A 14,873-nucleotide genomic window follows, 5' to 3' on the forward strand; every position below is an offset into this window, starting at 1 on the left:
ACATATCGGTCTGCCCTGGCCTCTGTGCTGCAGTCTGCTCAGGCCCGCCTGCTGTTCTTCGTCTACTCTCCCACTCCTGTGTCAAATGCTCTTTTCTGCTGAGGACATGGTGGTGGTCTCCAGGACTAGGGGAGAATGTCCCTCTCCAGTTGGTGCCATACCTTGCTGTTAGAACCCCAAGACAAGGCTGCTTGTGCCTTTGGTCTCCCAGAGTGCCTGCCTCACTTTTCCAGCCTCTTATTCCTTTCATCCTCATCCACTCGTGAGACTGGAGTCGGCCCTTCCTCACCCCCTCCCCACTCTCCCCACCCCCTCCCCACCTTCTCCCCACTGGGAGCTTCCCACTGCATGTGGCTCAGGCATGGCCACTCTCCCATGGCCAATCTTGCCAAATCCAGCTCTGAGCAGATCCTATATGGAGCCACTAGTGGAATGGAGAGTGTTAAAAGAGAGAATTCCTCTGCTAGGCCTGTGAGGGTCATGTGCCCTCCAGCTGTGGCCATTCCTGTTGTCTCTTTTCTGTTGATTTCCTCTCAGGGCACAGGAAACCCACAGGAATACCTGGAATAGATGCCAGATCTCTTCTTCACCCTGGTTCTTCCTTCCTTTCCACTTTCTTGCCTTCTTTTCTTTCTTTTAAAGTTAACGTTTAAAATATGTAATAGGCTGGGTGCAGTGGCTCATGCCTGTAATCCCAGCACTTCGTGGGGCTGAGGCAGATGGATCATTTGAGGTCAGGAGTTCGAGACCAGTCTGGCTGACATGGCGAAACCCTGTCTCTACTAAAAATACAAAAATTTAGCCTGGCGTGGTGGCACACACCTGTAGTCCCAGCTACTTGGGAGGCTAAGGCAGGAGAATTGCTTGAACCTGGGAGGTGGAGGTTGCAGTGAGCTGAGATAGTGCCACTCACTCCAGCCTGGGTGACAGAGTGAGACTCTGTTTAAAAAATAAAATATGTAGTAATGCTTCCCAACCTCCACTGCTGATTTGAGAAGTAATGTGTAGTTAAAATTTGGAAAATACAAGAAGATACAAAGAAAAAAAGAAAAGTCTCACATAGTCCTGAAGCTCAGAGAAAAGCACTGTTTATGTTTTGATGTCTTTCTTTCCTGCCTTTCCAAGACACATTGGTAAATACTTTTGGAAATGTGGTTGGGGTATACACAGCTTTAGATCCTGTTGCTTTCATTGAACGTTAGATTTGAAATTTTCTATGCCATTAAATATTATTTTGCAATATCATCCTTCATGAATTTTCTGTTATATAGATTTACCAAGACTTAGTTTTTTATTGTTTTAAACAGTGCCACAGTAAGCATCCATGATTATTTTCATAAAATAATTTTTTTGTTTTGTTTAAGTCAGGAGTCTCAGTCTGTTGCCCAGGCTGGAGTGCAGTTGCATGATCATGACCCACTACAGCCTTGAACCCCTGGGCTCAAGTGATCCTCCTGCCTCAGCCTCGCAAGTAGCCGGGACTATAGTCGTGTGCTACCATACCTAGCTAACTTTTTTTGTAGACATGGGATCTCTCCATGTTGCCCAGGCAGGTCTTGAACTTCTGACCTCAAGTGATCCTTCCACCTCACCCTCCTAAAGTGCTGGGACTATAGGCATGAGCTACCACCCTGGCCCACGAAATACGTTTCTAGTAGTGAAATTGGTTTGCTAATTCATTGCCCAACCTGAGCACTGTCTCTGTTCGCAGGTGACAAGCTTTAAAGTCCCTTTCTCCACTTAGAGTTCCAATCCCAAGTTAATTCTCCCATCACTCCATGCTGTGGCCCTTGCAGCATTGTGCCATCAGCTGTGCGCAGGCAGCAGGAGGTTGGGAATGCTTAGGGTCCTTATCACTGCATGTGCAATATTGTGCGGATCACACTGTGCCCTGGCACCCTTGGTGGCTCCGTTTCAGCGAGAGCCACCTTTGGGGGGAATTGCATAGTCCAGAAGCTTTCTCGTAGGTGAATAAGCCCTCACAACTCTCATTGCAGTGGGAAGATGCCAGAAGTGGACTATATAGTTCTGTCAGAATGGTTTGACTGGATCTTGAGGAACATGGACGTGTCTGTTGATTTGATAGGTGAGATGCACCCCTCCCACCTCCCTCTCTGGTCTCTCTCCTGGGCCCCTTGAGGATGTGCTTGGCTGGGCCCTAACCTTTGGGGGCAGTGGGTGAGGCACTTTCCCTCGGAGATTCCTTCCCCACGGGAGTTCAGCCTTCTCCCTGAGGGCAGACAAGACTCAGGGCTTCTGATCTTCCGTGGGGAAGAACCCTGGCCTGTGTTCTTTATACTTCCCTCCCTGGCTCAGCTACTTTCAGACCCAAATCCACTGTGATCTGATGGTTTTTTCCAGTTTGTGAAGGAGTGGGAAAGACAGAACCTGGATATTCATTGAGACCTCCCAGGTGTGAGGCCTGTGCTGAGCTCTGTCTACAAACAGAATCCCATTCAGCCTCAGAATGACCCCACAGGGCTGGTGACACAGAAAGAGAATGAAAGTCGGGGCTGAGGGTCAGTGGTCAAGCTGAGAGCTGGCCCTCTCTGCCTCTTGCTCAAGCTGTGCAGACCTTCCTCCCGCCCTTGCCCATGTGCCTGCCTTCCCTGGTCTTGGCCTTTGCTTCCAAGCTGTGAGCAGAGTCCTGAGAGCCACGTATCCTTTTAACCTCAGTGTACCTTCGGACCAATCCTGAGACTTGTTACCAGAGGTTAAAGAGGAGATGCAGGGAAGAGGAGAAGGTCATTCCACTGGTAAGAGGCCTCTTCGACTTGGTTAAAGATGAACTGGGAAACTACCCTGTCCAAGCCTGGCTTCCTCTCCTGGCCCCACTCCCATGAGATCATTGTGCCATTGTCTGCAGAGAGAGAAACAGGAACCAAGTGTATCAGAGGCTGAACTCTAACTTCCTGACTTTCCCATGTGAATGTCCAGATCTGCTTGGCTTCCTGTGGTCTGTGACTCACGATTTGGCAACCCTCTTGCTTGGAGGCATTCCCCTCTCTACCTTTCCCTCCCCATCTTGGCAGCACCCAGGCTTGTCTGTTCTGCCTCCTGAAGATTGCCTGGCCTTGTGCTCTCTGGATCCTCCCTAGAATATGAGTTCCAAGAGGGTACAACCAAGCCCTCTCACACACTGCTGCATCCCTAGTGCTTAGTGCAGTGCCAGGCGTGCAGACAGTGCTTATGCTCAGTAGCATTTGCACAGTGGAGGGTTGCCATGCCCTTCTTAACTCTGCTTGGGCCACATTGACTCTCATGGGGACTCTCCAGTACAGACCTGGGCTGTGCTTCTCACCTTGTCCTTCCCTCCTCACATCTCCCTCCAAAATCCGGCCTCCAGGCTGCCGCATGGCTGATATAGCCAATACTCAACACCACACGTGCAATTTCCCAGCCCAGAACCCTTCAATGCCTTGCTGCTGGCTAGAGTACAGTCCCCACTTTATAATATGGCTTATGACCTGGCCCCAGCTGCCTCTCTGGCGTTATCTCCCTCCATTCCCTCCTCCTTCTATACTCTGGCTGTCAGGAACTAGTTGTGGTCATACACAGACATCCACATGCACTGTGGAGTTATGCAAATGTGCCTCTGCACAGGCATTTCCTTTGTCTTTAAAGTGTAACTCAGATGTCACCTCCTCCAGGGAGCCTTCCCTGACCCTCCTTCCATTGTAACCTCCCACACCCACCCCCTGGCTTTCTGTGATCACAGCCCTTAGGACAGCATACTGACACTATTTGTTTATACCTGGAACAAAGGTATAAACAAATAGTGTCAGTTTGCTGTCCTAAGGGCTGTGATAGCATAGGCCACAGAGGGAATAAGCTTTTTTTTTTTTTTTTTTTTTGAGACGGAGTTTCGCTCTTGTTACCCAGGCTGGAGTGCAATGGTGCGATCTCGGCTCACCGCAACCTCCGCCTCCTCGGTTCAGGCAATTCTCCTGCCTCAGCCTCCTGAGTAGCTGGGATTACAGGCACGTGCCACCATGCCCAGCTAATTTTTTGTATTTTTAGTAGAGACAGGGTTTCACCATGTTGACCAGGATGGTCTCGATCTCTTAACCTCGTGATCCGCCCGCCTCAGCCTCCCAAAGTGCTGGGATTACAGGCTTGAGCCACCGTGCCCAGCTGGGAATAAGCTTTTTAAGATTGGGCCTTATTCCCTCTGTGTCCTTTGCATGTGTCTCAGTGCCTGGCGCCTAGTAGTTGCTCAGTTAGTATTGAGCTGAATGCCCCATGTGAGAAGCTGCCACTGGAGGGAGGCAGAGGCTGGGCAGGTGTTCAGTGGAGTATCGGGGACTCTGAGCCCAGGATGGGCTAGACTGTCCCTGGGAGGCCTATCCAACTCCTGAAGCCCTGCCCAGCCTTGTTTTTCCCTGGTGCCCACACGATGCAATTCCTGCCATGAAGGCCCAGGCCTCACTCTGGGCAGCTCCTTCAAAATCCTGGAGGCAAGAGTGCTAGGAAGATGAGTGCGATGGAATGGGGCCAGGCTGGACCATGCTGTGATGGGCACAGCAGCTCTGTGCTGTGACCCAGATGCTCCCCAAAAATGTGGAGTCTGGGGTCCCTCCAAGGCATGATCCAAGCCGTTGTCTTAAGTGTTTGACGGGGTCCATGGGACACATCTAGCTCCTGTTGCCAAGGGAGAGCTTGGCAGTGGATGAAAAGGCAGTTGCAGAATTGACACGGGAGCCTCTGGGATGGTGAGTGGAATCTGTGTGAGGAACCACCCTGCTCTGTGCCTGGGAGAGTATGAGCATTTGTTCTGCCCGGCATGCAGGCCCGGTGGCTTGGGAGAGCCTGTGCCCCTTTTCCCTTGGGCTCTGCTGCATCACGCTTTCTGCAGTTGGTGGTCTTTATGGTTTCGAGGGTCTACAGGTTACACGTTGTTGAGGGGGTAGAAGGACAAGGGGTGAGGGTCACAGTCCTCTTGGTGGCAAGAAAGAGAGGAGGGTTTAGAGGCTGCCCAGGGCTGGACCCCTGCCTTAAGGAACTGAGGCTCTGTTGCTGCCGAAGTGGCAGTAAATGGGAGAAGCCAGGTGTGGGTCCTGCCTTTTGCCTTGGCTTTGATTCAGGCACCAGGGAAAAGGCCAGTGTTTGTGCCCATGAACCCCCAGTGGAGCAGAGCAGGATGACTGGTGACACTTTTGCTGTTGCTCTGCTTGTCCTGGCTGCCGAGTGTGCAGCTGTGGCTGCTGCTGTCCACGTGAGCCAGGTTTGCCTTTGCAGGGTTCCTTTGTCCGAGTCACTGCCCATGGTCATTGAAAACTTTGCTCGCTCTCTGCTTGAGACCCTTGGTGGGCGGGGTCTGCTCCGCCCACTCCGGCCAGACTGCTTGTATGTTTCCCTGGCAGGAATACCTGGAAGCAATTCACCATCTCCATGAGGAGTGGCTCATCAAAGGCAGCCTTTTTCCCGTGGCAGCCCCTGTTCTGGTAAGTCTCCATTACAGGGTACGAGACTGTCCTAGAAAGAGGAGTGACGTGGGGAATGTCTGTCACCTTGCAGATGGGGGAGGGCACAGTCCTCTATAGAGTTTGACACCTTCGAAGGAGGAAGGTGGGAAGGCTGGTCCTCTCTCTCCCAGTCCCTATTTCTGGGCTGAGTCTCAGAGTGAGTTGGCCAGACCTGAGGGAAGGTGATCTGTGCCAGTGCCATCACACCTGGCAGTTGTCACTGATCCAGCATCTTCAGTGAAGACTCTAGACCCGGGTTTCAGTTTTCACCATTTAGAATGGTGGTTCCTGCGATGTGACCTTCCTTCTGTGGATGTCACAGAGCCTCATTTCACCTTTGTTTGGTGATGCAGTCATCAGAAGGAATGTCAGTGTCTGGTCTGGACTGTCACCCAGTGATGCCCTTAGGAAGTGCTGTGGTGTGTGGAACTGTCTGCCTTGCCCACTAATGTCTCTGCGTTCCTGTGTTTGTTTTTTACAGTAACCCGCCTTTCTCTTGCTGCCATGTGTCATCTCTGACCGATACTGATGTGTCTGTCAGAATTTCCTCACTTCCCCATCTCCTTGTTTTCCAGTTTGCTGTTTCCAGATTTTTTTTTTTTCAGATTTCTTTACTCAGACATACGTACAGTGACCCAGATTCTCCCAAGAACTGTGGAGTCTAGGGTCCCTCCGAGGCTTGATTGGGGGGAACCTAAGATGGTTACATATACAACATGGGGTGGGCTACGAGGCAGGGCTGTGCATGAGCTTTGGTGCGTGGCCACAGGAACATCATTTGGGTTCATATACTTCTGCTTACGGCTCTTGCAGGCAGTGAGGTTGCCGGAAAGTGAGGTATTACTGTAGTAGTTTTTTGTTTGTTTTTGAGATAGAGTCTCTCTCTGTCACCCAGGCTGGAAAGCAGTGGCATGATCGTGGTTCACTGCAACCTCTGCCCCCGGGTTCAAGTGATTCTCTTGCCTCAGCCTCCTGAGTAGCTGGGACTGCAGGTGCACACCACCATGCCTGGCTAATTTTTTATGTTTTTTGTAGAGATGAGGTTTAGTCATGTTGGCAAGGCTGGTTTCAAACTCATGGCTTCAAGTGATCTGCCTGCATTGGCCTCCCAAAGTGCTGGGATTACTGGTATGAGCCACTGCGCCTGGCCTACTGTAGTAGATTTTTAAATAAGTACAGTTTATTTTTCTCCCTTGTTAATATAACAAAAGGAGGACAGAAAGTGATGAGGGGAAAAAAAATCATTCATAACTTACACGGTCTCACTGTGTTGCCCAGGCTGGTCTCAAACTCCTCGGATCATGTAATCTTCAGGTCTCAGCCTCCCAAAATGCTTGGATAATAGACATGAGCCACCATATCTGGCCCTTGTAGTACATTCTTAAGTGAAAACCTCATTGGAAACGTAGATTGCTCTAGAGCTGAGAGCTATTTGGCTCTAACCTTCCTTTTTTATCTGCCTGCAACCGTCTCTGCCCCTCCCTGCTTCCTGCTGCCTGCTTCCATCTCTCTTTCTCTAGCTGTGAAGGGAGGATGCTGCTGAGGTCAGTGTAGCCTCGTGACCCCTGTGTCTAATTTCCAGGTGATTGAGGCTGACCACCACATGGAGAAGATGTTAGAACTCTTTGAACAAAATCGGGATCGAATATTAACTCCGGAGAATTGGAAGCATGGCCCATAGGACGTGAAAGGTCTATGGATCATGTCCGAAAAATGCCCACAGCTGCCCAGTTAGTTATTAGGAGTGATCTGGAAAAACTTGCTCCCAGGAGGGCTTTGTGTCTGGCCAGCTTGATTTTCCTGATGGTCTTGTCTTCTTTGCAAGTGTCTTTGTCATGAGTCTCTGGCCCTTGTGGGTAAATGACAAATGGGACCAATGGGTTTGCTGAGCCTGCAGCCTCACATTCCCCGCTCTCCCAGTGGCTTTGCATTGCTGAGTCACTGGTGGAGCCTTAGGGAGAGCACCTGTTGTGTGCCTGACCTCACACTTAAGCTGTGTACCAGTCGTCTCAGCCTTCAGCAGGAGGCTGAGGTAGGAGTCTTATATACTAGCTCAGAAAGGTTGAGGGGCTCCCCAGGGATCACACAGCCAGTGTGCAGTGGAGTTGACACCATTCAGACTTTCAGCCAACTCTACAACTTTCCCTCGCCCTGGGCTCCCTCCTCCTGAGAGCTGTTTCTTATCACTTTGCCTCTTCCGGTGGAGGCTCTCATGTTTCTGGGGAGAGCTAGCAGTGTATGGAGCTAGTATCATTTTCTCAATATTGAGTAGTTCCCAAGGATAAGTCAGCATTTCTAGACTTCCACAAAATTGTGCTGCATTTGGCTGGAGCCGGTGTTCAGTGCTTTCCCTGCCGAGGCTGCTGCAGCCCTGTCTACCACGTCTTCATATGGACTTTGAGGATCTTATCAGATTCACGTGCTGGCTCCTGAATGGTGCTGGATCTCCTTGGTGGTGAAGGTCCTGCTTGAACTGCTGTTGGCTCCATGTCAGGGAAGTCACTTTTGGTTCTTGGCTGGGTGGCCCAGAGCCAAGCTAGGGCAAGAGGCAGCTAGCCCTGGCTTCTGAGGCTGCCTTCCTGTCTTGTGTCCTTTTATAAGGAGGTTTGCTCTTGGAGTTACTGACAGTCTGTGGCCCAAGGGAGAGACACAAGTGGACTTAAGTCTTTTTGAAATGTTTCATCCAGAGGAATGCCTCAAGCCATAGAGCCTGAAATCATCTTTATTGGTTCAGAAAATACCTTAGCTTCACTCAGCTGGAACTGCATTGAAGGCACAGCTGATCCTTGGATCAAGCAGAAAACAAGAGAATGAAGATTCCCTTTGGGGACAGTCTGGAAAGTTGGTATTTGCAAGTAAAGGCTCTGGAAGCATTGCTGGTCCTGACTCTTTGAGGTGGTCAGAGACAGCTTCAAGAAGACTGGCTGCAAACCCCGGGAAGGATTAAGGCTTAACTCTGGAGAAACAGGCCACAGTCTCTCAGAGAAGCTGTAAATAGAGGTAGCAAGGCCACTCCCTGACCCCTGTGAGTGTGGGCACCTGTGCATGCGATGCTCTGACTCTACAGAGGTGCCAGGTACCCCTGCTGGGCCAGTCCCAGAGAGTTAAGAGGTCAAGGCCTCCAACTCCTGGTCCTTCCTGTTCGGACCAATTCTTGTGCCACTGGCAGGATGAGAGGCAGCAGCCAAGTTGGAGCTGTGTCCAGCAGCACCTGTAGCCCACAGGCTGCTCGACACATGTAGCTAGAAAACTGGGGAAGGCAGAACCTTTGCTACCGGGAATCTTGACATGTGGAATCCATCTTTGAGAATTTGTAAATGAACAGTCCAATATTTTCCTTTGGCTCAATTTGAGCATCCATTTTGGGGGAAATGTGATTTCTCTCTCTGTCCCTGTCTGTTTCTTTTTTTGCCCAAGGCATAATTTCAAGATGTCCTGAGAACATGCACCCGTGGTTTTTCTCTTGCTTTGTGATACACAACAACTCCTTCCTTCACCTAAGCCCTGTTGCTGATTTTGAAGTGCTTCCTAGGCCAGTGGTTTTAGCTCCTGCCAGCATCCTTTTGCCAGTAGAGTAACAAGTTTTTATTTTTCAAACCCTATGTTTCCTAATGTGGAATATAAGGGTCCAAGAAGAGCCTGCTGTCCTCCCTGCCCTCCACCTTGCAGAGGAGACTGGATACATAAGCGGTGGCCAGGGCAGGTCACAAAAACCTCCCAGCCTGGAGACCACACCTGAAACAGCTAGGACTGCTGTCCCCTGCGGCAGGCAGAGCTGATTGGGGCAGGGGTCACAGAGAAGTCATAGATAACTACTATAGACCAGGTGCCCAGAGGGGGCACCCAGGGCAGTGATGTTCCAGATGTGTCGGCCCCACCTCATCCCTGCTGTGAGACTGGAGTTCCATGGGGACATGAAGCCAGTACACCCGGGAGCTGCTCAGCTGCTCTGCCTCTTGTTGACTTTAAAAATGTTGCACATCATATACGTTTTCTTTCAGTTAGCATTTATTCCAGTTTTAAGTTTTTTTTGATTGTACATGTAAAATATATGATTATAAATATTTAAAAATATCTTATGTACCTGTTTTTTTTTTTTTTGGAAACTAGATAGAAATCGATTTCTCTTTTACATAAAGGAACTGTGTAGTGGGGTGGTGGTCCAGGGCTTTGTGGTGGCTTGGGGCAATCAGGGTCCCAGGCTCTTTCCACCTTTCTCTTCTGGTTCTACCTCCTGGCTCCTGGCTTCCTTCCTGTGGGACCTGACTGTCCAGGAGGAGGCTGGAGTTCCTACTCTGGCCATGACTGGCATCAGAGCCCACTGTTCCCCATTCATACTTTAATCCAGATGCTAATAATGTCCCTTTCCAAGGTATAACTAGGATAAGCTGGCGGGTTCCTACAGGGCTTTGCTAGAGGCCCTGGGAGGTGGGGGAAAAGCAAGAGGGTGGGGGAAAAGCAAGAGGGCATTGCGTATCCACAGACTGAGTCACATGACCTGGCATCAGCACTGCAGGGTCCCCTGGGCCTCACCTTCCTCTACCCTCTACCCCCACATCACCCCACCCTCACCCTTACCATCCCCATTCCATACCATAATGTCCCTTGTTAGGCCTCACCCTGTGAGGACGAAACCACCTTGTCCTTGTTTGGATGACATGAGTGACTGAATTTACAAATGAGTGAATGTGGACCTCTGGAAACATGTTACCCAGCTTGTTTTTGTCTTTCACTTGCTCTTTCTGCCCCTTTCATTTCTGTAGGAGCCCTTCACCTAGATGAGAAATGCCCCCCTGCCTGGGGAATGTATCAGTCAGAACAATCTTCCTGCAGACTTGCACCATTAGACCTGGGGGATGGTGGTGGCATTTAAACCTCAGAGCAGGTAAAAGGCGGTTTTGAAATCTGTCTACCCTCAGGGTGCTATGGAGTCTGAATCACTTCTGTTTTCCTGAAGCCCTGGGGTGGGGAGCTCCCTCAAATGTTCACATGTGTGTGGAATGAGGAACACCCATCTCCTTGGCTTCTCCACCCTGAAGAGTTAGTTATTAAAATAATGACAAGCTCTTACAAATGTCAGTCATCCATGGTTTAGAATGGAATAGCAATAATACATCCCTGGCTGCTCTGGGCTTGGCCAAGATTACTCACCGAAGTGCTTCCTAGACCAGTGGTTTTAGCTCCTGGCACACACTTCCTTTTTCTAATAATCCCATCCCCTCAGCTTCCCTAAGGCTGGAGCAAATTTCATGTTCCTCTAGTTTATGTAAGATGGTGAACTTGGCAAAAGCTATCATTAAACAGCCACTAAGGGAAAACCTGTCTCATGGAATCCAGAATGGGTATTGGTATTTACCCCTGTCCACGGAAGCTGTCTTGAATTTCTGTGTTTCTTCTTCTTCTTTTTTTTTTTTTCAAGACTGTTATTTATCAGACTTGGCTCTGTGGGACACAGGGTGTCCTTGGAGATTGTTAATCATTACAAAATATTGGAAACAATCTAAAGATGCATATACAAGAGAGTGGTTAAATAAACTGTTTTCCATTCACATGATGGACTACTATGCAGCTGTATAGAAGAATGAGGAAGATCTCTCTGAATAGATATGAAATAATTTCTAGGATATAAAATTATGTGAAAAAAGCAAATGAGTATTTATAGTATGCTACCTTTTATGTCAGAAAGAAGAGAGGCTGGGTGTGGACGCTCACGCCTGTAATCCCAGCACTTTGGGAGGCAGGCACATCACCTGAAGTCAGGAGTTTGAGACCAGCCTGACCAACATGGCAAAATCCCATCTCTACTAAAAATACAAAAAATTAGCTGGGCATGGTGGGCACCTGTAATCCCAGCTATTTGGGAGGTTGAGGCAAGAGAATTACTTGAACCCAGGAGGTGGAGGTTGCAGTGAGCTGAGATCGCACCATTGCACTCCAGCCTGGGAAACAAGAATGAAACTTTCTCAAAAAGTAAATTTAAAAAAAAGAAAGAAAAGAGAGAAGAAAATACATAAATGCAAAGGAAATACAAGAAGGACACCCAGAGCAAAATACATTGGTGGGAAAAGACTGGAAAGAAGGGAAAAATGGGACTGGGCTACAGGGAAGAGAAGGGAATGACACTTCTCTGAAATATCTTTTTATTTTTTCAAGACAGGGTCTCGCTCTGTTGCCCAGTCTAGAGTGCGGTGGTGTGATCTTGGCTCACTGCAACCTCCTCCACCTCCCAGGCTCAAGTGATTCTCATGCCTCAGCCTCTTGAGTAGCTGGGACTACAGATGTGCACCACCAACCCTGGCTAATTTTTGTACTTTTATTAGAGATGGGGGTTTCTCCATGTTGGCCTGGCTGGTCTCAAACCCCTGACCTCAAGTGATCTTCCTGCCTTGGCCTTCCAAAATGCTGGGATTAGTGAACTACTGCACTCAGCCTGTAATATCTTTTTCTATAACAGTGACTGTTAGAACCATGGCAATGTTTCACACACCCTTCTCATACTACCAAAATAAACAAGAGCAACTAGGATGTAGGGAGAACAGAAAACAGAATACGAAAAATTACAGATGAACCCCATCATACCACAGGTGAGTAACATAACCATACTGATAGGGGCAGGAAAGAACAGAACTAGCATGTAACTGGAAAACAGTATCTTTACTGGATTCGGCAAGAGTAAAGGCAAAAATGTCTTGTTTATAAAAGTTGTAATATAGTTATTGAAAGTGTTTCTCAGCCAGGTGTGGTGGCTCACACCTGTAATCTCAACACTTTGGGAGGCCAGGGTGGGCGGATCACCTGAAGTCAGGAGTTAGAGACCAGCCTGCTAATGTGCTGAAACCCTGTCTCTAATAAAGGTACAAAAATTAGCTGGGCGTGGTGGCACGCACCTGTAATCCCAGCTGTGTCAAGAGGCTGAGACATGAGAATTGCTTGAACCCAGGAGGCAGAGGTTGCAATGGGCAAAAAAAAAAAAAAAAAAAGTGTTTCTCACAGGAGTATAGGTTAGTGATTCTGCAACTGTGTATATTAAAGTTGAACAAACAAGTAAATAGATTGTAGACTATGAGGGCTGGATTTCTTACTGTTAGTGAAAGAGGTTACAAATAATAGAGAGGGGCCTAGAATAAACCCTGTGGTGCTGGATTAGAATACGAGTTGTCAGTATAAACTCATGATTTAGAAATGTTAGGCTGTGATGGCTCACACTTGTAATCCCAGCACTTCAGGAGGCCAGGGTGGGTGAATTGCTTGAGCCCAGGAGTTAGAGATCAGCCTGGGCAACGTGGCAAAACCCCATCTCTACAAAAATTACAAAAATTAGCCAAGTGTGATGGTGTGCTCCTGTACTTGGGAGGCTGAGGTGAGAGGATAGATTGAGCCCAGGAGTTCAAGGCTGCAGAGAGCTGTGATTGCACCACTGCACTCCATCCTGGGCAACAAAGCAAGACCCTGTCTCTAAACAAATAATAAATAAAACTATATACAGACAAATATGGAAATATAGATGTATGTGTGTGTTTATGTGTGGTTAGTACACATACCTATGTTTCCTGGCTCTGTCTTGAGTGGATCTAGAAGTGATGACACCCGGTAACAGTGAGCACACCTGCTACCCAGATCTTGGTCTCTAAACACCATTCTCCTGTAAAAGGAACCAGGGCTCCTAGGAGATGTGGTCGATTCCAGAGATGCCGCAGGGGAGTGACAAGATGAGCCTGGAATATCTTGTGTTGCCAGAAAGAAAGTGCAGGGGATGGGGGTTCAATGGAACCATGTCAAGGGAATTTAGGAGCTTGCCTGAAGTTCCTAATGGCCAAAGTTAGAACAGTTTGAGGAACAAACTGAGGAACAAAATAAATTGTGATAGTATTGGATTCTAACACATAGACTAAAATAAATATCCACGAATCCATGCTGATATAAATAATTGAAGAAATAAGTAGGAAAGAAAGGGAGTGCCTCCTTATAAAGAATCCAGTTAATACATGTAAAAGGCAAGAGGGAAACAGATTTGCCATTACACAAACACCACAGTTAAAAAGATCACAGACAAGATTTACCTGTCAATATGAAAATTAGTGGACAAGTTTGAGGAGAAACATTTGTGTAGTTTCCCCAATATATTTATATATTTATCAAGTTAAAAGGGAGCAAAAGTAATTTAACAGTGGAGCTGGAAACGCTATACATACCAGCTTAATAAGCGATCAAGGTAGTAAGACGTAGGACATCATGAAGTCTTTAAGAAGATGCTCTGAGAAGGGCACAGCATCATATTTTTTTTTTCCTTTTGAGGCAGGGTCTCGCTCTGTTGCCCAGGCTGGAATACAGTAGTGTAATCACAGCTTACTGTAGCCTCGACTTCCTGGGCTCAGGGGATCTTCCTCAGCTTCCTGGGGAGCTGGGACTACAGGTGTGTGCCACCAGGCCTGGCTAATTTTTGTATTTTTTGTAGAGTAGGGCTTTTGTCACATTGCCCAGGCTGGTCTCGAACTCCTGAGCTCAAGTCATCTGCCTGCCTTGGCCTCTGAAAGTGCTGGGATTACAGTGTGAGCCATTGCACCTGGCAGCTTTTTTTTTTTTTTTTTTTGGTGTGGTATTCTTGCCAGAAATGCATACTTGACTCCAGTAGTAAGAAAGCACCAGACAGACTCAAATGGAGGGACATTCAACAAAATAACTGATTTTTAAAAACTCTTTAAAAGCATCAAGGTCATGTTAGACGAGGCAAAAACTGAATAACTATTACAGACTGGAGGAGACAAAGGAAAATATACAAATGCAATGTGGGATCCTGTATAGGCTCCTGGAATAGAGAAAGGATATTAACAGAACACTGGGAAACTTAAACAATGTTAGTAGTATAGTTAATAACATTGTTTCAATATTAATTTCCTGTTTTGGATCATTATACTATGGTTACATAAGATGTCAACTTCAAGAGAAGCAGGGTGAGGGGTGGAAGGCGTTCTTTGCACTATTTTGCAACTTTCTCTTGGTCTAAAATTAGTTAACGCCCTTCATAGGAAATAAAGGCAGAGCACAATACTGTAAATATTACAGTCTCAATTTTTAAATATATGTGTATATGGAAGAAAGACTGGAGGAACTGCACAAACATAGTAACGCTGGGTATCTCTGAATGGTGGAAATGATGGTAATGTTTTGTTTTTGTTTCCATATCTGTACTTTCTAAGTTTTCTACTCATTTGATGGTTTAATATGATGGATGCTTGGAAACTGGTGAATGAGACAAGATGAAGTTGATCTCATGGAGCTTATCTTCTAATGGGGGTAAATGGAAAATGAATACATGAATTAAAATCTTTGTGCAGAAAATTAAGCTGATGTGATAGAGAGATGGTTGGTCGGTGGGGGGGCTCTCTGAGAAGGTGAAATTTAAGGGGA

General features: G+C 47.6%; 1 protein-coding gene across 2 annotated transcripts in view; it reads left to right on the plus strand.

Moving 5' to 3' along the window:
• Positions 1-9,539, plus strand: part of TK2 (thymidine kinase 2) — a 38,941-nt gene extending 29,402 nt beyond the window's left edge. For both annotated transcript variants that reach the window (XM_003936255.4, XM_003936253.4), the window contains 4 exons: positions 1,998-2,086; positions 2,677-2,756; positions 5,364-5,444; positions 7,048-9,539. In XM_003936255.4, coding sequence (XP_003936304.1) covers positions 1,998-2,086; positions 2,677-2,756; positions 5,364-5,444; positions 7,048-7,146 — 349 coding nt within the window. In that variant the 3' untranslated portion in view covers positions 7,147-9,539. The remainder of the gene's footprint in view (positions 1-1,997; positions 2,087-2,676; positions 2,757-5,363; positions 5,445-7,047) is intronic.
• Positions 9,540-14,873: the final 5,334 nt, after the last annotated feature.

The sequence above is a fragment of the Saimiri boliviensis genome, chromosome 1, assembly GCF_048565385.1.
Source record: "Saimiri boliviensis isolate mSaiBol1 chromosome 1, mSaiBol1.pri, whole genome shotgun sequence".
NCBI lineage: Eukaryota > Metazoa > Chordata > Mammalia > Primates > Cebidae > Saimiri > Saimiri boliviensis.